At 44.1% G+C, this 23,514-nt stretch overlaps 1 protein-coding gene across 1 annotated transcript; it reads left to right on the forward strand.

The window, feature by feature from the left end:
- Window positions 1-694: 694 nt before the first annotated feature.
- On the forward strand, window positions 695-20,687 carry ACBD3 (acyl-CoA binding domain containing 3). The gene is made up of 8 exons (XM_074578999.1): window positions 695-978; window positions 8,584-8,725; window positions 9,753-9,893; window positions 10,642-10,800; window positions 12,756-12,930; window positions 16,150-16,342; window positions 17,399-17,683; window positions 18,583-20,687. The coding sequence occupies exons 1-8, from the start codon at window positions 723-725 to the stop codon at window positions 18,792-18,794; spliced, it is 1,563 nt and encodes a 520-aa protein (XP_074435100.1). The 5' UTR covers window positions 695-722; the 3' UTR covers window positions 18,795-20,687.
- Window positions 20,688-23,514: the final 2,827 nt, after the last annotated feature.

Here is a 23,514-nt window from a genome sequence, read left to right on the forward strand (position 1 = left end):
AAGAGTTGTCAGTGGCAGTCCCCACGCTACGTTTCAGCTGGACCAAAAGGCTTTCGATCTGTGCCACAAAGCTGCTGAAAAATCACTATTCCCTTCTATAAAGCCGCCAAAAAGCACACTGAGCCTTCAGCAGCAGCTCCCCAAGCCCTAAAGTAACCTCCTGCGCCCTGGGATGCGGGGCCGAGGCTGTCCTACGTCCCGCCCGGGGGAAAAAGGGGGCGAGTTTATTTTCAGCCCCATCCCTGGGGGGAGAAAGGCCGCCACAGGCCCCCGGAGGCCGGCCAGCCGGGAGGAAGGGGGCCGCCAGGCGCCTCACGGTGGTGGCGCTGGAGCCCGTGAGGCGAGCGGGCCCCTGCGGGCGCAGCCTCCCGCTGCCAGCCGCCCGGCTGGGTCAGGGCGCCCCGTCCTCCTGCCGAGGCCGCCCTTGGGATGGGGATGGGGATGGGGATGGGGATGGGGATGGGGATGGGGATGGGGATGGGGTCCCCGCCGGCCTGAGGCACCGCCCGCCAACGGCCGCTGGGGCGGGGCGGGGGCGGGGCGTGTGCAATGGAGGCGTGGCCGGAAGTTCCGGGTCGGAGGGAACCGGAAGTCGGGACGTGGCCGCCGCAGCGGAGCAGGAGGCGGAGGGCGGGCGGGAGGGAGGGAGGCGGCAGCGGTGGAGGAGGAGGAGGAGGGGGTGGTGGGGGAGGAGGAGGAGGAGGAGGAGGAGGAGGAGGAGGATGGCGGCGGCGGTGCTGAGCTCGGACCGGCTGGAGGTCTCCGTGGACGGGCTGACGCTGAGCCCCAACGCCGAGGTGCCGCACTGTGATCCGGGGCCGGGGGAGCCGGCGGCGGGGCGAAGCCGAACGGGCCCCGGCTCCCCGAGCCAGGGGGAGGCCGGCGGTGAGGCGGCGGAGGAGGCGGCGCTGAGCCCGGAGCGGCGCTGGGGCTTCGCGCTGGAGGAGCTGTACGGCCTGGCGCTGCGCTTCTTTAAAGGTGAGGCCGCACGACGACGTGGCCAGCAAACCCCCCGCCGGGACCGGGGCGGCGAGGCGGGAGCCGCCGCGTCCCGGGAGCCCCGGATTCCCCGGGGGTCGATGTGGCGGGCGCGGCGGCGAGCCGGGGCGGTCGGACGGAGCTGGCTTGCGGGGATGGGGTTTCCTTGGGGTGGGGGGAGAGGCGGCCCCGTCCGCCTTGTGTGCCCGCAGCGAGGGGCCGGGGAGGCATTTCCTAGGGTTTGCACCGCCCGACCTAAAAACACAGAAAAAAATTTAAAAAAATCCTTGCTTGCGGCGTGCGGAGAAAAGCTTTGCAGGCGTAGGTGAAGAGTGCTCTCCGGGAGTGTCGCCGAGGCTGCTGACTGCCCGGGCGCTGGTGTGAGATGTCGTGCCGTCTCCATGGGATGCCAACTCCATGTCTGGCTCCGCAGCCTCCTGTGGCCCGGGCTCCGGCTGGCAGCTGAGCGAGAGAGCCATGAGATGCCCACAAGGTTGTCGACCTGGAGCTGTTTGGCTTGGGCTCCCCTGCAGCCAGGTTTGGTTCCACAGGAAGGCAGAGGGACCATGCCGCTCTTGCGTTCCTTGAGAGGAGGAAATCGACGGTGTGTTTTTTGAGGAAGAGCTGCCTCCGCTGTAGCGTTGCATTGCTGTACAGCGTGTGAGCACCTCGCAGTGATGTGTATCGCTTTGCTGGCTCTCGGGTGGCTGCTGTTTAACGTGGGGCACAGATCAGATCCTCTTAACAACCTGCCTGTGCTAGGGAAGATACAGCTCTGTGCTTAGAAAGGTTGGGCTTGAGGCAGGCAGTTGTTAGATGACCCCCCCCAGGAAGGCTGCCACGTCTGAGGGCAAGCATACCGGCAGGTGGAAACTGTGCTAGAAGGACAAAATTGTCCATTTCCTTTACGTTGGCTAACCTGCATCCTGATAGTTGTTAGGAGCATGTGAGGCTCTAAGTGATTTTCTTGAGCTCTAGTTCTTTGACCCTGTTCTGATGGCCTTCCACAAAACATTTTTTTTTGTTAGCATGCTAACTTACAGAGAATATTTTTTTCTTAAGCTATAAGAACTATAAGGGATCATAAGAGTCTAATTTTTTTCTTTTTTTTTCCTGTGTCGGAATCTGCTACAATCAACTGTCAGGTGGGAAGCATTGTGACTTCTGTCTGTTTACTGTTTCTGTAAAACAAGCTGCTTGAAAGGGTTCTGGTTTGCCTTAACGAGCGTTTGATCTTAAAACATGATGCAGAAAGAATTGTCTCTGCAGTAGCAAATTCCTTGTCTCAGTCAACCATGGCCTTATTTTGTATTGGGTTTAATATTCTACTGGAACCAGTATTGACGGTGTAAAAATTACACACTATGAATGAGCTTATCTGCATTATTTATAACCTATGTCTATTATGTCTCAGGTTTTAATGAAACGTTTGCTCTGCATTTGTCCCCTCTTGGATGGGGAAAAGTCAGTAGAGTGTTACTTGCTTCTAGATTCCAGTTTGTTGTGTTGTCTTGACAGTGGATTTGTTTTTGCCTTCCTTTTATCAAAAGCTTAATTTCAACATGTTTCATCTTACTGCTGCTGCTCTTTTAATTTTCTGCAATTTCTTGTAACGCATGTGTTTGCTTATAAGAGGAGAACTTTCCACATTGTGTGGAGTTGTCAGACTTCCCAAATGAAGACCTTGTTCCTCTATCCTTATGGCTGGAATAAAAGTCACATGAAGTCATTGCCCATATTTTCATCTGTAGTTTTTTTGCTGAAAGTGACACAACATGAGGGGTTTTATTTATAAATGTGATGGTGAGTTACAGGAGCTCGTAATACTTGGATTACTGATTCCGCTAGCTTGCTCTGTATCTACATGTCTCCAAAAATAATTGGTCTCGTTTCCAAAGGATTTTCGTGCATCCACTGTCAAAACAACTGTGGGAGTGGGCATGCTTGTATAGCAGCCTTGTAGATGCCAAGGAACAAATATGGATTCCTCCTTTACTTCAAGGAGGAACATACGAGGGATCTGAAGGTTGATCCATGTTAATAGGTCAATGCTGAGAGCTTGTTTCTGACCGTTCCTCTAAAAACTACACTGATTTGGAGGTGGGGGTGTCTTTGAAAAACTTTGTCTTTCTTACAGCTAGTTCATAACTATGCCACAGTGTATATTAGCTACTCACACAGCTACCATGGAACAAACAAGTGATTTGGGGCAGCACTTGTTTGGGAAAACGGTGATGTCGGGATTAACTGTGATTATTGGGATGGAAGGATCTCATGTCGGGATGTCCACCAGAGGAGTCGCTGGGTGAGGTCAAAGGGTAAGCAGCGATCGCTAGTTAAGCAGCTTCCTTTCTGCTCCAGTGTACAGACTGCGTTGTCTGGTTGTAACTAGTGATATATCTTTCTTGAAAAGCGGAATCTGATCAAAATACTTTGAATTTGCTTATTACAATGACTGCTAACACTTGTCTGTGGTGGCATATTGCATGTAACAGAATTGCCCGAAGACAAGACGGGGTGGGAGTGTGTATAAACAACGTGAAAAACATAACTGAAACTAGGCTAGGATATTAAAGAGACTCAAAGCTACTTTATTCTGTCTCTGATAAAGACAGAAGCAGATCTAAAATGCTTGACCCTGGGTCACTTCAACTGTCAGGCCGTGGGCCGCACAGGAGATGCGTGCTAGCTTTTTTTAGCATCCATAATGGCTTGTGAAAAAAGCTTTTCAGAATAACAGAGGCATAGAAAATAGGTGGTTAATAGTGCTCCCGTCCATTTTTCTGTGAGAATCAAGAGCCTGCCTTACAATACGCACTCTTTCCCTTGCTGCTCTGTCGAGCCAAGTTCAGGTCGACCAGCATTTTGGCTGCCATTAAGAAGCTGCTCCGCTGTGCTGGATCCAGTGTACAGTGGAGAACGCAGTCATGTTACTGAAATGGCTACGTTTCTTCATCTCTTGGACTGTCTGTAATTGTGTGCCCCAGGGCAGCTGGCAGGGAAGTGTCTCTGAGGGTTATGCTGCCTGTGGAGCTGGTACGAGCTATGCCAGTGAAGGTACATTGTTTAAGGTGTGAGCTGTGTCCTGCAGTAGGAGGGGGTGGCTTGCATCGCTCTGCCAGCAAATCTCTTCCGGTATCAACCTGGCGTTATGGTTTTCCACATCCTGTCATTGAAATACCATCGCACCCAACCTTCAATATGTGACGGTCCCTGAAGTGTTCATGCACTGCCTAAAGTGATTTACAGTGTACAATAGACAGTATACAAACCATATCATTTTGGTATCTAAAAACTCCCCTGGTATGTTAAGTACTCCAATTTTGATTGCTCCAAGTTCTTTCCTCCCTTCCTAACAAGAATGCATCTTCAACCTCAGCAATACAGCATTCTAAATTAATTGTTTGACCTCTTTTTCTTTTTTTTGAGGGCTAATTTGATGGCATGATTGTAATTCATAAGTTAAGTAGGCTCTTGTTTTCAAGAGCATGAAAACCCCTATAACGTATCTACGTTTGATGTGAAGCTGAGCTTTCATCACGCTTAATTGAAAGGGCCGGTTGGTAACTCTTCTGTTGATGCAGAACATCTTCAGGAGAGGAAAATTAAGACTGTAAGAGCGTACTGGGATCTGCAGGCAGCAATTCAGTTCTTGCGCTTCTCAGTTTTGGTCTCACTCATTAAAACTTTGCAAATGAACAGCATTAACATATGTGACTTCTGCTTTTAAAAGCTATGAGGTGAAAAATCGCACTTCACAAACTGTTTTCTGGCTGCTTCTAGGTGACTCAACTGAATGCTATCCACTGGGAATTAGGCATTTAGTGTGAGTGCAGTAGGTGAAGTCGGAGCGGAAGCTGCAGCATGTTGTGCCATGTTTGTTACAGGGGAAGAAATCTGAAGTTACATAGCAGTAAAAGTATCTTGCATGTGCAGTCTCTTAAGAATATTTCTTAAACTCCCTTGGGTCTAAATTTGTGGTTTTATACCAATTCATGTCAGCAGTGCAGTACTATGTAGTGACATAAGCCTCTGTTATCTGCTTTGCATTGCTAGTTGTAGCTTCATCTTTCCGTTTTCTTCGCGTGCCAACAGAAATGGTGGTCTTCAAGCATGCAGTTAATTACCTGTAGTGCAAGGAGGGTGGTTAGTGTTGTAAGTACTGATTTTTCTGGAGTTTTTAACTGAGTTGCCCTCGATGGATCTCAATTTTGCGGGCGTCTGAACATAGTAGCCACTGTCAAGGAGAGCAGTGGTACGAAGGGCTATTAGGCATGCAGGGATTTCCCTTCCAGGGGTGACAACACAGTAATAGCGTGGTGTGGTTTTGTGGCACACGTCAATGAGGCCTGAGCTTGCAGTAAGTGGGAGCCAGTCTTTCTCTGTGTTCTGCGTGAACTGCTTCATGTCTTTAGTGAAGTGCATGTTTATATGTATGTGTGTGTATATATATATGGGCCCTTACTGCAGAATGCCTAAAGCATCGTAGGTCCATAGTCTGCCTTGTTCATGTAACCGTACCCTTAATCACTGCTTGAGTTTGATCTGTTCGTGGCTGATGCTTAAGTGTAACTCGACTTGAGAAATTGCCGTTTCGGGTGAACGATGGTTTGAAGTATTGTTGGTAAAGAAGTCTCCTGATCTTCTGTAAGAAAGCTGAGCCTTTCTCTGGCCCTGTTGGGTCAGGCATACCAATGGCATAGGGAGGGCTGTATAGTTGCTGTACTACTGCTGTGTACATCCTTTGGGTTTCTTTGTGTGTTCCCTAGAGCTCTTTGAAGTTCTTCAGCTTCCTGGCAGCTGTATTAGATGTGTGGGTAATACCTGCTTAAATGGTATGTTCACGGATGCTTGAATAAATTTGTCACTTCTACTTGTCTGGACTCACTAATGTTCTTTTTGGCATATTTGACCTGTAGATGGCTTCAGGTCCTCTGGTTCAGTTTAATGGCAACAATTCCAAATCTTTGGGATAACTATACAGTGTGTCTCAAACGCTGAAGAATTCAACTGAAAAGTAGGCTAGTATACAGCTTTGCTCTCTTGACTGGCTCCAAATACTTCGAGAGTTTGCTTCCAATCTGCATTATCTACAAGTCACTGAATGCCTGTCTCATTTTTCTCATCTGTCTGTTTTCCTCTCTTATTTAGCTGGTTTGTTCTTTTTCCCTTGGGTCACCATTCTTAGTAAATGCAGCTTTTGGCTTTCCTTGATAGTTAGGGCTTGAGGTCTGACTTCTCTATTCTGTGAAAATGCAGGCGTGCTATGCATAGCACAGGAAACAATGTTTTTTTCCCCTCTTTAACCCTCTTCAGAAGTGAGTTAAAATACTGATGATGATAGCTGGCTTAAGTAGCAGTCTAGTACAACAAACAGCTATGGTTTTTGGCAGACAACTGTAGGTATACAGGTTGTGCAAGGTGAACTATGCCATAGGGACCCCCTTGAGAAGCGTACTTAGCTCAGAAGCCTGTCACAATTTCAATGTAGTACCCTTATCAATTGACTTGCTTTTGAGCATGCTACCCCAGGATATTAAGTATGATTTCAAAGTGTGGGCTGTTTATCGAGGCTATTGGAAGTGCTTGCTACCTAATAAGGAAATTCTGTGTTAAATGTGAAGTGTGAAGAATTGAGGATAAAGCCAAAGGTTGATTTGGGTGGCCTGAGCGAAGGAGACCTGAGACCCAGGGAGAGGGCTGACCAGGAGGTGGTGATTTGCATCTCTTAAGGATCACAGACTTGTTGGGGTGGGAAGGGACCTCTGGGGATCTTCAAGTTTATCCCTCCTGTTCAGAGCAGGCTTCTTGGGACTGTGTCCCTTTGGGTTTTGAATATCTCCAGTGATGGAGATTTCAAAACCTCTCTGGGCAACCTGTTACAGTGCTGGTTTATGCTTAAGTGGAACTTCTTTATTTCAGTTTGTGTCATCTGCCTCCTGTTCTTTCACTGGATACCACTGAATAGACTCTGATTCAGTCTTTACATCCCCCCTTTCTCCACCCCACCAGGTATTTTTGGAAGTAGATATTTTTGTGGAGACAGGCTTCCGGCTTTTGAAGCTGAAAGCTATATTTGCTGTAAGGTGGTGTGACACTGGGGGAAGAGCGAATGCTTGAGATTCTGGAAGAGTGAAGTGGACCTCTAGGAATGAATAACAAGCAATTAAATGTTTACCTTCTTAATTCTTTGATTCTTGCTTCAAAACGAATGGCATACACATAGTGGTTCCTTGTGATGTTTTAATTGACTCAGTACAGTAACACACTGAACTTACCCTGTCAGAAATACAGCTTCTTGCTGTGACTTGCAAATGCTTTCCCTCTGGGGGTTGTTTCCAATTTTCAGAAGTATTTGCGCTGAGTTTCTCAATAAGCCATAGTAGAGGTATTTCCCCTCCCCTTTTGTTCTGAGACTCTGCTTCTTTTCCTGTTAATAACTCTTATTCACAAGCATCAGCTGAGCAATTTTGCAATATGTAAATGTCAGCCCTAAAGTTTGACTGTGAATTGGACTGTTCAGTTTGGGGCTGTAAACAACTTGCTCCAAAGGAGAGCTGGAAACTAGTGGCAGCTCTGCCTGCAGTTCCTGACTAAACAGAGAGCAGTTAGTAGTACAGTCGTATGAAATGACTGTGTTTGCCTCTGGTAATACCTTCCTCATTTCAGCCCTTCCAAAAGGAGATCATGCTTATTTATTTGTTTTCCTGTTCAAGTAAAAGGTCTTTTTTTAATGAGCAGTGTAATTACATATAGTGGTGCCTGTTTCTTTGATATGTTTTGACAGCTTAGTTGTGCTGAGGTAAGTCCTAGCTGACTAATTCATATGTAATCTTAAATCAATGCAAGTCTCTTCTTACCAGTAAATGCGTGGCAGGATCTAACCGGGACGGCTTCAGAAGTGTTGTTGGCATGGAGCCATTGGAATTCTGATTATGTTCAGGCTTATGTTACCCGTGTCTTATGGCCAGAGCGCTCTGTACGTGTTGGTGCTGATGGAGTCACCTCTAAGACTTTTCATTGTGAGGGGTTATTCCAGCTGCCTTGGCAAAGTGCCACAATCAAATTCCCTCAAGGAAAACTCTCCCTTAATTCTAATTTTTCCCTCTCTGCAGTTTTCCTTGCCTCGAACCTTGCTTGTCCTGCTTTCATCAATGCGAAGAGCATGAAAGGGGAGCAATCTATAAAGTTAACATCACACCTTTCTTTGTGGAAAATCCTTCCTATCCACACTACAATAGACGTGGCAGATACATTTGAATTCAAGTTAAGGTTTTTAAATATTTCAGAGATATAGATCCATATGGTATGATGTTCAACTAATTAACATAAATATTTATATGATAACTTACTAGCTAAGATTAACTCTAGATGGTATGATGAAAAACACTTCACAATTAAGTTTCAGCAGCTGAAGTAGATGTGTTTCTTCAGGACAGGTCTATATTTTATTTGAATAGAACTGAATTAATTTGTCTAACCTTTTGTGACTTATCTTTCTTATTCCTTTTTTACGGAGGAAATCATGGTAGAGGTTATTCAAAATGCTCTTTGCTGTCCTGTGCTTGCTTAATCACAACAATGAAATTTTCTTTTTTTCTGCAGAAAAAGATGGCAAAGCCTTTCATCCAACATATGAAGAAAAACTCAAACTTGTGGCACTGCACAAGCAGGTTCTGCTGGGACCTTATAACCCTGACACTTGCCCTGAAGTTGGATTCTTTGATGTGCTGGGGAATGATAGAAGGTAAAGGGCTGGTGCTCTTCTTGGTCTTAATTCTGCTTTTCCTCTCTGAAGAAAACATCATCCAATTTCCACAATAAGAGAAATATGTGGGTTGCGTCAGTGTGTGTGTATGGTAGTGGAAAGTGAGTGGCCTCTTCAAAAACATCGTAGAAATCTGAGTCACGGTTCAGTAAAGCAGCTAACAGAAAATTGTTGGGTTTTTTAAACCACATTAGGAAAAGCTGCTGTGCCTACGGTCTGATTTCTCATAGTAGTTTAAGACTTGGCTAACTCTGCATTAATGTGCAGGCCCACGTTTTGCCTTAACTCCGTGCTAGGGTTACAACAAGCCAAGCCTTTTGCTGATGGTAACAGCATTCACCATAGCTTTTGTTAATACCAAGGGTAACTTCTGAAATCAGAAATCTGATGCATTCAAACTCTGAGTAAATTTTGATGACATCTGAGCGGTCTCAGGCACGTCTCTTGTATTGCTTGCAGTTCAGGCAGCAGTTCTCTTGTTCATTGTTGCTTTTTCTAGTTGTGAAGGCGATGTGCAACACAGCACTGGCTTCTTGGAGCTCGACCCAGTGTACTGCTTTTGCCCAGAGGGACGTAGCTTTCCTTTAAGAAGAAACAGGCAGTTGCATTCAGCTGTCTGAAGCACTATAATTGATGGTTGTTACAGTGTTTGTTCATGCAGGAAAATGTATGCTTTTTTTCCACAAGCTAGAGTGGAAGAAGGGTAAAAAATATTTCGGGTTCATTTGTAGCTGGGAAGCTTTGGGATGTAGTTCAGAATGCTAAGTAGGGTTGATGGTATGTATGAGATTTCATATAAGCACTCAGTTATGTCTGTCTGAAAGAGTTGTTCTGGTGCAGGCAGAAGAGAGCACCGTACTGTCTTTGGGGAAAAAAGTTGTTGGTTCTCTGAAACTGCATATGATGAAGTTTGGTCCCTGGTCTCCCACCTTTCTTCTTTGCTGGGTTCTTAAGAGTTCATTGCTGACTCGGAAGAGTTGAGTCTTCTGTTATTTCTCTCTCTCAGGAAGGAATGGGCTGCCCTTGGAAACATGTCAAAGCAAAAAGCTATGACAGAATTTGTTAAGCTCCTGAATAGGTGCTGCCACTTGTTTTCAACATATGTCACTTCCCACAAGATAGAGAAAGAAGAACAAGAAAAGAAAAGGTAATGTTTGAGTCCTTTGGTGTTGAAGTATATTAAGTGTGTTACTCTTGACCTGTGGATAGTGTCATAGCTAGCTTAGGTTAAAGTTGTCTTGGGAGGATAAATACTTGAAGCTTAGGTGGCTGTGGTACCATGTAATCTCTTTAAGCCTTTTTATTTTGCCAGTAATGAATGATTGTTTCTGAGGTGAAGACACCCGGAATACAAGGAGTTTTAAAAATTTTGCTAATACTGTCATCTGCTTAAGAAATCCATGCTTCACAAAATGTCTGCCCTGATATGTCTGTGGACTAAACTTAGGCAGAATGTGAAATTGTCAGGTGCTTTAAACTCCTATTCTAGTATGGGTTAGCAAGTTCACAAAGGCTATCTTCTACTATCATTTACGTATCGTGTGATTATTAAACTATAGTATCGATGTAATCATTGAACATAATGTTAAAGCTTGGAAGATGTGTTTAAGGTTTCTAGGCAATTTTTTTGTACTGTTGTCTGCTATATTGGAATGAAAATCAAATTATAATACAGAATTTACACTTGTCATACTGCAGAGTGCAGTAAAACTAAACAGTAATCTGTTTTGTTCTTGTGTCCAATAAGACAATATTCCAGGACAATTTAGGTGGGAGGAGATTATACCAAACAAAAAGCCTTACTGGGCAGGCAAAAGGCAGGTTACAGCATGTTGAAAGTAACTCCTCCTAGGATTGTAGGAAGGCTGAAATAGCTTATTGAGTGGATGTTGCAGAAGAGAAGAGGAAGAACGAAGGCGGCGTGAAGAGGAGGAGCGTGAGCGTTTACAAAAAGAAGAAGAAAAACGTAGGCAAGAAGAAGAGGAAAGACTGAGAAGGGAAGAAGAGGAGAGGAGGAGAATAGAGGAGGAACGACTTCGGATGGAACAACAGAAGTGAGTGGCTGAAATAAATAATACTTCAAAGACAATAACAGCCTTGCACTTGAGTCAATTGTATCTAACTTTCTAACTAGTTATGCTAGAATTGAATACCTGAAGTTCGGAGCACTCGAGTCTGGCAGTGACATTTGCATCCTTAGTTAAGAGGGATACAGTTAGCAGAGAATAATTATCCTAACATGTTATTGTATGCAGCCTTCTCAGATGAAAGTGCCAGAGAAGCTTTGTTTAAAGAGAAGCTCTGGGGGTTTTTGGGTTCAAGGGCTGCACCTCATGAAAACTTGTGGCTCTGGCTTCTGAAGCGTTTGAACTGTGACTTGAAAGTTTCTATCCTTTCGCAGAAGATGGAGCCTAGAAAAGGGGTAACTGCAGTTCGGTGGGGTGTTTTGAATGTGTGGCTGAAACTTTCTAACTTGATAGTCTAGCACTACCTCCTTAAAGGTGCTCTCCTTCTAGGAAGTGTAAAGCGTCTGCGGATCTCATTTGTACACTGGCAGTCACTGGATTTTAGAATATTTCGAAAAGAAGTACAAAATTCATGTTCAAATGCACTTAACCTCTGTTTGTAGCTTGAATTAAATTGTTTACTTAGAATGCTGTAGTTACATTTCATTGTTTCCATGACATCCAAATGCTGAAAACATGGATCTAGCTTTGCACATACAATATTTAAGGGAATAATAAATTATCAAAGCTGTTCCACATCAGTCAGCAACCATTTTCCATAATAATAATGTCTTTGCACGGGGTGTCTCCGAAGTAGATCCTGCACTTGCTATGTAGTGGTTTTGAGAAGGGAGCAAATAATTAATCCCCAAGTTTTACTGTTTGTATTTTACACTATTCTGGCTCTCACAGTGTTAAACAGACATAAATGAGCAGAGAATACAACAGAAAAATGTTGCACAGCGCTAAGTAACAGGAAGTGTGATATACCCTTGAAGTTAAGAGATTACTTTTTTTATATGAATAGTGGTTGTAACAGGTTACAGAGTTAAAGAATTTAGACAGAAAAGGAATGCAGATACATAAATACAGGCCAAGTATATCTAAAGTCACCGTTTTGCTGAAATAGTAAATCTTGCCCTTTATGTTACAAACCAGTCTAATACTGGAGCTTTTAGAGGATGATTTTGGGGGAAGGAAGAAGGGTAGGAAAGAAAGTACGACTCCTGCATTTGGGTGATACTTCATTCTTCCTCTGAAGCATCAATAGCTGGTCACTGATGGATGTAATGTGAGACAAACTGAGCTCTGGATCTAGTTACTTTTTCACTCTATAGCTCCTGTTAGCCCTCTGGAGAGAGGAGGAAAACTGAGTTTGTGCATACGTAACCCACGTATTCCTCCTGAAGTTTCAGCAGTTGAGTTTATTAAAGGCACAGATACCCTATCTGGCAGCATTTTTTTCATTCCTGAATTAGTCAGTCATGCTAGTCATATGTTTGCATACTGTCCTGGAAAATTAAGATAGTAATGTGGTGTGTTCTTCTTAGATTTACCCGAAAGCATTGCTGTGCTTACCACAGCAGGTCTGTTCTTATCAATATTTGTAGAAGGGCTGCTAGAAGGACGGTTTCTGCCTTTTCTGGAAGAACCAAATCTGGGATTTTTCCATTGATTGAGAAATTTAGTCATGCATTTTTCTAGCACTACCTCTTTATCAGACTACAGATTGAGAATTATGTAAGAGCTCTTTTTTTAACACTCGATGTTTTCAAATATTGGGTAGAAATGTTGCTCCCTTCTTTATATTCTCAGCATATTTTTAGGCGAAATTCACATTTACATTACTTCCGGGCTCTGCTTCATTATGTAGATTTGTTTTAATTGGTTTTCACAGGAATTGAATTAACTGTCTTTGAGGCCACTTAAATCACTTAAGTACAGGGATTTCCCCAATACCCTCAGCTGCTTGTAATCTTCGTACTCTCCTCCCACCAATCTAGGCAACAGATAATGGCAGCGCTGAACTCCCAGACTGCCATTCAGTTCCAGCAGTATGCAGCCCAACAGTATCCGGGCAACTACGAACAGCAGCAGATCCTAATTCGGCAGCTCCAGGAACAGCATTATCAACAATACATGCAGCAGTTGTATCAAGTCCAGCTTGCACAGCAACAGGTATGACTGACCAGCTGAGAAACTTAAATTTTGTCCCAGGCTGTCTTTGGGAGATGTTAACTTGTCTGCACTTAGCCCCTTGAAAAGCTAATTGCTACAAGTGGAGATAGTGTCCTAGTGGCTAATGCTGCTTCAGATTCAAACACCAAAGCCCTTTTATTTAATCTTTTGCAAGTAGTTTTCTGAAGCAGCCATTAAGAAAATTCTAAGCAGCCTTTACTAATTACTTGGATTGATATTATTCTTGGAGACCAAATGTGAAGTGCTCTGCTGCAGCATCTATTGTGTGTGTAATTTAATGGGGGTAAATGCCAGTGCATCTGAGCATGAACAAACCTATTTAAGTGATTCTCCATGTAGGTATCGCACCTGAGGATCTGTGCAGAGCAGCAGGCTTTGGTCAGCCATGTGTTTCCAGCTGAACATGCGTGCAGCACTGTCACATCACTACAGGGTTTGAGATTGCTCCTCCCTGTTGACTTGAGCACCACTGACTTCTCTCTCCTTTTGCATCTATTGTCTGACACCAGTATCTAATTAAGTTGTTTGCCTGCAATAGACTGCTCGTGGTTTGGGTGGGAGGACAGACTTTCATATTTCTGGTAGCAATGGGTAGCAGAGGTACATTACTACTTTGCAAGGGTTTTGTGTCTGGACTTGAAAGACTGCTTTTCTGTTTAGGGGAATCTTGTATCTTTGGCAAACATGATGTATTCGCATCTCAAGCTACTTTAAAATTCAGGGATGTCCATCTGTAACAGTCTTAAACATATGTAAGCCAGACTTCAGATTCTAGTGTGTCTGACCTCTCTGGGCAGGACCTGAATCTTAAATGGCCTATGACTGCCAGCTTAAGGTTTTTGAGGTTTAAAAAGGTTTAAAAGGTTTTGAGGTTTACCAGCTTAAGGTTTTTGTTTTTGAGCTAAAGACTTAACAGGAAATCAGTTACTGAATTTTAAGTCATTTGTATTTTGATGAAGCTGATGCCCTTAGCAAAGAACTGTCCAAGGAAGGAAGCTATGTGAACCTGTGTGGAGGAACCCATGTGAACCTCATGAAGTCCAACAAGGCCAAGTGCAAGGTCCTGCACCTGTGTTGGGGCAGTCCCCAATATCAGTACTGTCTGGGGAATGAATGGATTGAGAGCAGTCCTGCAGAGATGCACTTGGGGATGCTGGTGGCTGAAAAACTGGATATGAGCTGGCAGTGGGGTCCTGCAGCCCAGAAAGCCAACCTTATCCTGGGCTGCATCACAAGAAGCTTGGCCAGAAGGTTGAGGGAGGTGATTCTCCCCCTCTACTCAGCTCTCATGAGACCCCACCTGGAGGACTGTGTCCAGCTCTGGGGCCCTCAGCACAGGAAAGACATGGACCTGTTGGAGTGGGTACAGAGGAGGGCCACAAAGATGATCAGAGGGCTGGAGCACCTCTGCTGTGAAGACAGGCTGTGTGTCTTCACAGTTATTCATCCTGGAGAAGAGAAGGCTTGGGGGAGACCTTATTGTAGCCTTTCAATATATTAAGGGGGCTTATAAGAAAGGTGAAGGCAGACCTTTTTACCAGGGCCCGTAGTGACAAGAATCAAAGGTTTTAATCTCAGAGTATAGTTTTAGGTTGGACAGATGGAAGAGGGGTTTTTTTTGTTTTTTTTTTTTTTTTTTTTTACAATGAGGGTGGTCAGACACTGGATCGAGTCAAGTTGCCTGGAGAAGCTGTGGATGCCCCATCACTGGAAGTATTGATGGTCAGGTTGGATGGGGCTTTGAGTGGCCTGATCTAGTGAAAGATGTCCCAGCCCATGGCAGGCAGGTTGGACTAGATGATCTTTCGATGTCCCTTCCAAGCCAAATCATGATTTGATGGAGTTGAGGTGATACAGGAAAGTCAGAGGCTTTGTGCCCTGTCTGCCAGGCAATGAAGTTTATCTTTCAAATCTCTACTTGTCCAAGTCTTGTAGAAGAAAGGATGAAAAAGAAGCACGTAACAGAGCTAAAATTACCTAATTCTACTTCAGACTTTCCTGGAGACTCAGGTACCCTCTGTAACACTTGGGAGGAATACTTTCCTTTCAGATGCCTGTAACTCAGCTGCCTTGGAATCCCTTAGTGCAGTTAAAAGGTGCTATTCTGTCATGGTTGCTTACAGACCAGCTTGTGATACAATTAATTCTGGAAAGGCTGTATGCAATAGCTTTCTAGAAAAGTTCTCACCACTTTACATTGTCTCAGTGCATAGAACTGCTGTAATAGAAAGCGGGTCTACTGTACAACTGCTCAAATTTGAAAGGTAACTAATGTTTTACTATATTGTCTTCATACTCCTTCAGGATACCTATATTCCGTTCATCCATCAAAATCATGTGCTTATTAGGTTATTCTTTAAAGAATAGTACTGTCAATTATACCTTTTCCCTGTCCAACAAAAAAGCCTATGTAATCTCTCTGTACTGATAACTAGGAGCAGGGGAATAAGCCTTGAAGCTAAATGGGTAATGCATCCTACTTAAAAACCAAAAGGATGGTTGTTACCTTGTATAATCTTGGTTTTTGTATTTAATCCTTTGCACAGGGACAGCATCATAAATTCTGTCTGAAGAGTTTCAATGTACATAAGTTATATTCTAAAAGCAGCACCTCTGAGCTTTAATAACTCTTCTCCCAGACCACTCGCTGTCCCTGTGGCTCTTACGCTTCCTGCTTTCATATTAAATAACTGCCTTTGTCAGGCATTGTGGATTTGATAGAGAACCCTGTTGAGTAAGGTAACTCACAAATTGGCAAGTACTTAATAGACCTTAAATACTTCCAGCTCTTTTTAGACCTGCATGAGCTCAGGCCAAAACCCTTTCAGCTCGCTGGTAAAAACCAGCAAACGAGTCATCACTTTCAATTTTGAAAGAAGTGTTATAGGGGTTACTGACATGGAGAGCTTCCTAGTTAAGTGCAAGAGTTTTTAACGTGTGTGTGCCCTAATTAACTTGAAAGTTGACTCTTTTTGTCCAAATTGTATCCATCAGTGTGGAACAAACTGACTTCGCTTTCCCTGGTACTAAGTACATGTAATTCTCACTGGTTAACATGTGCTGCCTCTGGTCTTTTGTGTCAAGCCTCCTCGGAGGATGGAGGGTGACACTGTTTGTTTTTTTAATGTGTCTTTATGTGTTTATGTAGAGACTCTTGGAAGGTTTTAGTTTTATTCAACTTAATTTCTGTTGTTTTAGGCAGCCTTACAAAAACAGCAGGAGGTAGTTGTGGCAGCGACAGGAACGCCTCTGACTACTGCCTCAAAGGTGAATGCACCTGCCCCAGGGGACACCCCATCAATTAATGGGCAGGCCAGTGCACATGCAGACAGCCCTGAAAAAGAGCTGGATCCTGAGGCTCTGGAAGAAGCACTGGAGAATGGACCAAAAGGTAGGACTAGCTAGATTCCTTAATTAAAAATAAATGGCGAAAGCCTTTCTTAGGATTCAAATGCCTTAAGTATGGTTACTATGGCTCTTTGCTTGGCTTCATTGGGCTATGCAAGAGCTAGGTTTGATTCCTGGGTCCAGTTTCTCTCAAGGTAAAACAATATTGCAAAGGCAAAAATCAGCTTTGAGGAGGAGGGAAGTAGGATGCAGCAAAAGTAGGCAAAGTGGATGGGATCCAGAACCTCCTTTCACCCTTGATTTGAAGGAAAGAAACATAAATAGTCCTAGGAGAAAGCTGTTCTGTGTAGAAATGCATTCACTCTTATTTGAACTCAGGTCAAAATTGAGTGATTTAGCCTTGAGATTAAAATAAAGCCAAATCCTTCTTACTCTCTCTGAATCCTGCCATGCCTATGGCTTAGCCCTGTCCTATGTGCAGCCTGGACTACTCTCTCCTCACATTTCCCATCTTTCTCAGACAGCTTCTAGGAAGCTGTGGAATTGGAGCAGGAAAAGTAGCCTCCCAGCATCTCTCTTGTCACTGGTATTTTTGGGTGTTACCTCTATACTTTCATCCACAATCAGTAGTCCTCAAAAGACTTGCTTGGATACCAGTATGGAACCAACAGTAATACAGTCCCTGTCTGCGTAATGAGGTATTTAGTTATTTTAGTCAATATTCGATAATTTCTAGACAAATCCACAACCTCTGGTTCTGTCACATTAAAGCTCCTTTCAGTGAAGGGTTCTGTGCAGTGTAACCCCGTCACCTGTAGCACTATATCTGAGTCTTTTCTGTGCAGCGCTGTTGGTTTAAATGTGGCAGTTGGGTAAACTGCTAGGATTTAAGTGTGCAGTGTTATATCTAAACTTGCACTGCATTTCATGCAAGTTTTAACTGTGAGAAGATGTTTCTTCAGTAAAAATAATAAAAAAAAATTACTGGGAAGCAACTATGATGCTTGTGGTCCTCAAGTGCCCCTAAGGCATGGTTAAGTATTCAGTATAAACAACTAAAAAAAAAGCTTAACTGGGGTATTTCCTCCCCTCTCTCCAGATTCTGTTCCAGTGATAGCTGCCCCATCGATGTGGACACGGCCCCAGATAAAAGACTTCAAGGAAAAAATCCGGCAGGATGCAGACTCTGTGATCACAGTGGGCCGAGGAGAAGTGGTTACAGTTAGAGTACCAACTCATGAAGAGGGGTCTTACCTCTTTTGGGAGTTTGCTACAGACAATTATGACATTGGTTTTGGGGTGTATTTTGAATGGACAGACTCCCCTAATACTGCAGTCAGTGTGCACGTCAGCGAATCCAGTGATGATGAGGATGAAGAAGAAGGTAAGCATGGTTATTTATATAAACCAGTCTTGTCAGTCCTGCAGAGCTTGCCATGGGGGAAGACCCAACTGATTGTCTTGTGTAATCTCCTAGTTCCCCCAGCTTCCCTCTAGCTGTAATCTTGTCTTCAATTTTGAAGAGGAAGTGCAATTCTGAAAGTAACTTCAGTCACCTCATTTGATCACAGATAGGTTAAAGCAGTTGAGGGTGAGAAAATCCTTTTCCTAAGTTTTACTTACTCCTTAGTGTGCCCTCTTGTCCAATTCAGCAAGCTAGATTGAAACCCGTGCCATAATAGAACATAGTGGATCTGCACACTGAAAACCTTAAGAAAAATCGTGCCCTGCTCTTCATGAACTTTTTCTAGGGGGAAAGTTTCCTTGAGACTTCAACAAAACAGCTTAAAAGAGCAATTCCTGATAGTGGCCAGGACACAGGTCACAGCCTTTACCTACAAGGGAGTATTAGCATACCATCAGAAAAAAATATTTTGAAATGAGGATGTGATTTTTCTTAGAAGGAACTGCTCTGACATAGGAAGCAGTGGCCTTCTGGATATTACTACTAAGTAATCGGTAAGTATGTCAGATCAGTAGCAGTCAGTTAATGTGGGGTAATATCTTGATGGAAACTAGAGCTTGGCATCTCTGTGAATTGACCCAGCTGTGCTGGGCAGATAGGTGTGGTGGGTTTTAATATTGAACTGTAAAATTAACGATAAAGTGAGCATGCTTATTGTTCCTCCTGCTTTTGAATGCTTTAGCTACAGCCTTGGTATGGACTCCTTCGACTCATCTGATTTCTAAACTGACAGAGAGTGCCTTGTCCTCTACGGATCAGTCTGACTTTCTCTTGTAAAGCGTCCACCCATGTTAACTGATGCTTTTTTTTCCTTGCAGAAAATACTAGCAGTGAAGAAAAAGCCAAAAAGAATGCCAACAAGCCTCAGCTAGATGAAATAGTGCCTGTGTACAGACGAGACTGTCACGAAGAAGTGTATGCTGGCAGCCACCAGTACCCAGGGAGAGGAGTTTATCTCCTTAAATTTGACAACTCCTACTCTCTATGGAGGTCAAAAACAGTTTACTACAGAGTTTATTATACTAGATAAAGGTGTGGCTGTGTCTGAGGCTGGGCTGTGCAGAAGATGTCATTTTATTTGGAATTTTCTTCAAGCATAATGGATCCTTTTGAGTCTGTGTTTTATCCTGTCTGTATCTGTATGGTTTGTGTGAACTTTAACAAGTAGACACTGGGATCTTCCTGCTCCATGACACTAATGCATATTGCATTGGGCTTAACACAGGATCTCCCTAGCCCTTTTGGGTATTGGAGTTAACCAATGGAAGTCATTGGCTCCAGTGCTAAGGTCACATCAGTTGCATTCGTTAAAGCCTCATGAAAAAGGGGGAGGGAGTTGCTGGTTCACTGGCCGGGTGATCTGATGTTTCCAGGTCTGGATGCTTTGAATAACTTGTTAACAGTTAATTTAAAGGTCCCATCAATAACTGATAGATTTGGATGCAGTTTGCTGTGTAGCAAGTTTCTCTTAACTGTAATTGAATGTCAGCCTTTTACACCATTAAAATTTGAAACTTTAAGTTGATGCAGTTTAGAAACAAGTTGTCTCGCTTCTGTCCTCATCGAAGAAACATTCAGTTCCTTAAACCAGGGTAGTGACTAAGAAAAGGATGAACAGCATGCTAAAAGTACAGCAAATAACCTCTTCTGAAGATGTAAACTGAATGACAATTAAAAGTATATGTAACAAGAAGAACCTTAATCTCTATGCCCCGCTGTTAACCCTAGAATAAAAAAGGTCATTTTTTGAGGTTTTGAACAAGGGCACAAACTATTTCTAAGCTTGGTGGGTTTCTAAAGGGGTAGACTTGAAAAAAAAAAATATATGTACAAACCTGAAACCAGTTTTCTGCACAATGTTCTGGTTTGTCTGTTTTTGTAAAACCTGAATAAGCACATTGTGCATTTAAAGAACAGTAAGTCACTTTGATAAAGTATAGGAGTTTAATGTTGCACTAATTATGGAAATCGCTGCCAGTCCATTTTAGTCTGAACTGGTGATACTTGGGTGCAGACTTTCTGCTTTAATCTGTAACTGTCCGCAGAAAGAGTGCACATACAGATACTTAATAATGTAGCTTTAATCTCAATTCCATATGGTTTGGTTGGGGCATTTTCATATTTTGTGTAGTGGAAGAAGTGCAGGTGGCTACTTGACTTGAGGTCACAGTAAGAATCCGCTCCCCTTGGAGCCCTGCGCCCCAGGGTGAGGTGTTGCAGCGGCGACTTGCGTAAGTGCTCTCTGCATGGGTAATGCACTTTGTTACTGAGAGAAAACGGTTCCTTTGGGTCTGTCAGATCAGTCCTTGCAGTAAGATTTCCATTGATTAGCTGCAGCATGTACAGTTCCCTGGCAAATGATGTTGGGTTTGCAGGATTTGTTTGAATAATCAGTTTGTACATACATGATACTTTTATTTTTCTCATACCAACCGTGGAGATACTTCTCCTAGCGTGCTTAACTTGTCATCTTGCGTTTTGGTTCAGCAACACCATACCAGCTTATAGCTAGCTAGTGCTGCTTTATCCAAAAACACTGTACAATGTTCTGCTCTTGTGTACATACAGTATATAAACCATGACTTTAGAAAGTACCTTGCTTTTAAAGAAAACTGTATTTAATGTAAAAAAAAAAAAAACAAACTTTTAAAAAGGCAGGCACTAATATATTTCTTCTGGTCTTCAGTTTAATTTTTTTTGTCCATACAAAAATGTTATGACTTTTTCCTCTAAGAATATCTGTTCTTGGGAGTGGTGTTTGTCGCTTTAAATGGCAGCACTTACTGTTATGTGCTGGATGTTAGAACTTTTACGTTTTCAAACTTTTTTTATTGCCTCTGGCTGTTGATTAGTACAGTACAAGTGCGATTTCAAGATACCTTGAGATAGTATTTAATCCTAATTAAAATACATTTATCTGTAATGCTGTTGCCTTTTTATTAATTTGGAAACCTTGGCATTGCTGTGTATGGCTATTCGGCTAAGATAAGCTGGTCATCTTCCCGCTGGTTTTTAAAAATTCGGTGCAATGTTAACACTGTGGGTTTAGCAGCCAAGTCACTTGGGCCAAAGGCTCTGTCTGAGAGGTGTTGCTGGCTCGCTGGATGAGGCCGCTGTCAGGACTGGAAGAGCTCAGCTTGAACAGCATAATTGCTTTGGGTTTTGATAGTGATCTTCTGTAGCAGGAAGGATTGGATGTGGGCAGCCAAAAGTTACGAGCCATTCTCCTGCCTAGAAGAAAGGTGCCTGCCTTTGCTCTGAGGCTTAGTGAACCCAGCCCCAAGGGGCAGTAGGGGTGGCTTGCCTTGTCCTGAAAAGCCCTTGGCCAAAACGTCGAGAGGCAGGCAGGACTGTCCACGGTTCAGACTGAACAAGAAGAAAAGCATGAACCTCGATGCACAAAGGCTAGTTATGCGAAGGTTTCAGTTGGCCAAAATCACGCTTTGCTGCTTACCTGCTGTTAGCAAGTAGCTTATCCTGGAGCTGAGGCCAGAGGCGGGTTTTGCACTAGTTTGATCCATGGGCCAGGTCACCTTGGCTCCATCTGCCCTCATAGGCAGTGGCCTCAGGCTGGTGCTTCCAGCCCCCACCTGGGGAGCCGAAGTCCCTTCAGTGAGAGCAGAACAAGTGCTGCGCTGTTAGAAGCAAGATGCCGAGAAGTTCGATGTACCATATAGTCTGGGCATGCTACAAACTAGTTTCGCATGAAATGTGCAGGTGCATTGAAAACCAAAGTAATTACAGCAGCAAGCCTACCCCAACTGGACCTAGTTTACCTGTCTTGTGCATGTCTAAATTCCCCTTTCTCCAATTAAAAGTGAAGCACTGTTCTCCTCACGGCTGACTTAAGGCAGCTCTCTTCCACAAGAGAGTTATTGTAAACACTATCTGCAATGAACTGAGTCACTGGCAATAAATCCAGGTGATGCAACATAAACAGGCTGGAAAAGCTCAGTTCCAAATATACCAGTCCTTTGAGAAAAGCTGAATAATCAGAGGGACAAACCCGTGTTAGAAATGACGATGTTTTGAGAACCACCGTCAACATGGGTGTTGCTTGTGCAGCCTCTTCTTCGAGGCGGTTGCGTGGGAGATGCCAAGGCGAGGTCTTCCCTGACTCTGCTCTTCCAGGAGGATAAGCAGTACAATTGAAACAACTTGCTAATTAAGGCACCGGGCTGTTGTATGATATTATCCTTGCGTATCCTCTTTGCTGTCCTTCCTTGCCCCTTGGCTTTTAGCACTTTCCGCCTTGTGCTCTGCTTTGTAAGTCGTAGATTAGAACATTGTGTGATTCAGAGCAGCTGGATGCAACCTTTGAGGTAACTGTAATGGGCAGGGTCATAAAATCAGTGGTCTGCTGTCAGGGGAGGTCTAAGGGATGGTTTAGCTGTTTAACCTCCTCCTATTTATGCCGTTGCTCTAGAAATTGTGAAGGGGCTGCATGGACCTGTTGAAGTACAAAGAAGCAACGTAGCCATCCTTCACCCAAGGGGCAGCTATTTCCCCAGGTTGATTAACAGCTCAGGGCAGTAGTTAGCCTTATTAATCTAAAGTAGCAATGTGAAGGCTGCTTTCTGAGAGATCACTGTTAATGCTCTTTCTAGCACCAGGTCCTGCAATCCCTGTCCTCTTCTCTCCATCCCCTGGTGTATGTGCAGTGAAAAGACTGCAAGGGAAGAAGCCAGCTTGAGCCCCCTAAGCTGTCTCGGCCTGTTGGACTCCTCTTCCTGGCCTCTGGGTTCAACTCCTGTAGCTCCTGCTCTTCCTCTGCCGTGTTTGGCTGCCACTTCTCCACACTCTGGGGACTGGGCCAGCACCTTCCATCCCTGTGGTGCTGCTCAAAGGCACCAGCTAGAGCAAGAGCCCAGCTAAAATACATACGCACCCAGGATTTGTGGAAATTACAGTTTCCTATTTGAAGCTGTTACTTCCTAGCTTTTTCTGCTCTGATGTCCCCCCTCATTCCACCTCCCTGCGGAAACACAGGTCAAATTAATAAGCCCCCAGCTCCTGCTGTGAGTTCGTTTGCAGACCAAGCTCAGGTGCAAGTGCTTTCAGCTTCCAGTACCAGCCCGTCTGTGCAACATGGGGAAGCAGCGCACAAACGGGGACGCTTTTGGAGTTGGGTCTCTGCTTTGCCACGTGCTGGTGGTAAGAAAGAGATGTGTCGTAGAGATGCGCCGGTCCCTGCCGTGACATTGATCCCATGCTCAGCAACAGCAGCTTGCTTGCGTTGGGCCCAGGTTTGATGGGGCAGGTCACAAACGTGAGCTACGTGATTTTAGATCTGTGGCTTAAAAAATAAAACTCCTAACCTCACACCGCAGCTACATCCAGCACCAGGCGCTGGAAGATTAACCAAAGCATGGGAGGGTATCCCAAATCTTTCCCCAAATGCCGCTCGTCTGCCAGACCTGCCAGTTGCACATGAAAGGCCTTTCAAAGGTGTGGGTTGTGGTGGCACAGTGGCTTAAAGAAGCATATGAAAGCTTTTAGATTAGTATTAATACAGACGTTGCCGTGCAATAAAGCCGTCACATATGCAAAGTTGTTGTTTGGTATCCTAAAAATAAGAAAATCGTAAGGAATGAGGAAAAAGGAGGTGATGCGTGTTCTCTGTAAGAATTCTGCTCCTGGCCTTCACCATTTTCACCTTGTACCATCTTCATCATACAGAGTCACAATGAAGCTGGTGAGAGACCTGCTGCTTTTAATCAGGGGGCTCAACATTGGCAGGCCAGATTTGG

The sequence above is a fragment of the Larus michahellis genome, chromosome 3, assembly GCF_964199755.1.
Source record: "Larus michahellis chromosome 3, bLarMic1.1, whole genome shotgun sequence".
Lineage (NCBI taxonomy): Eukaryota > Metazoa > Chordata > Aves > Charadriiformes > Laridae > Larus > Larus michahellis.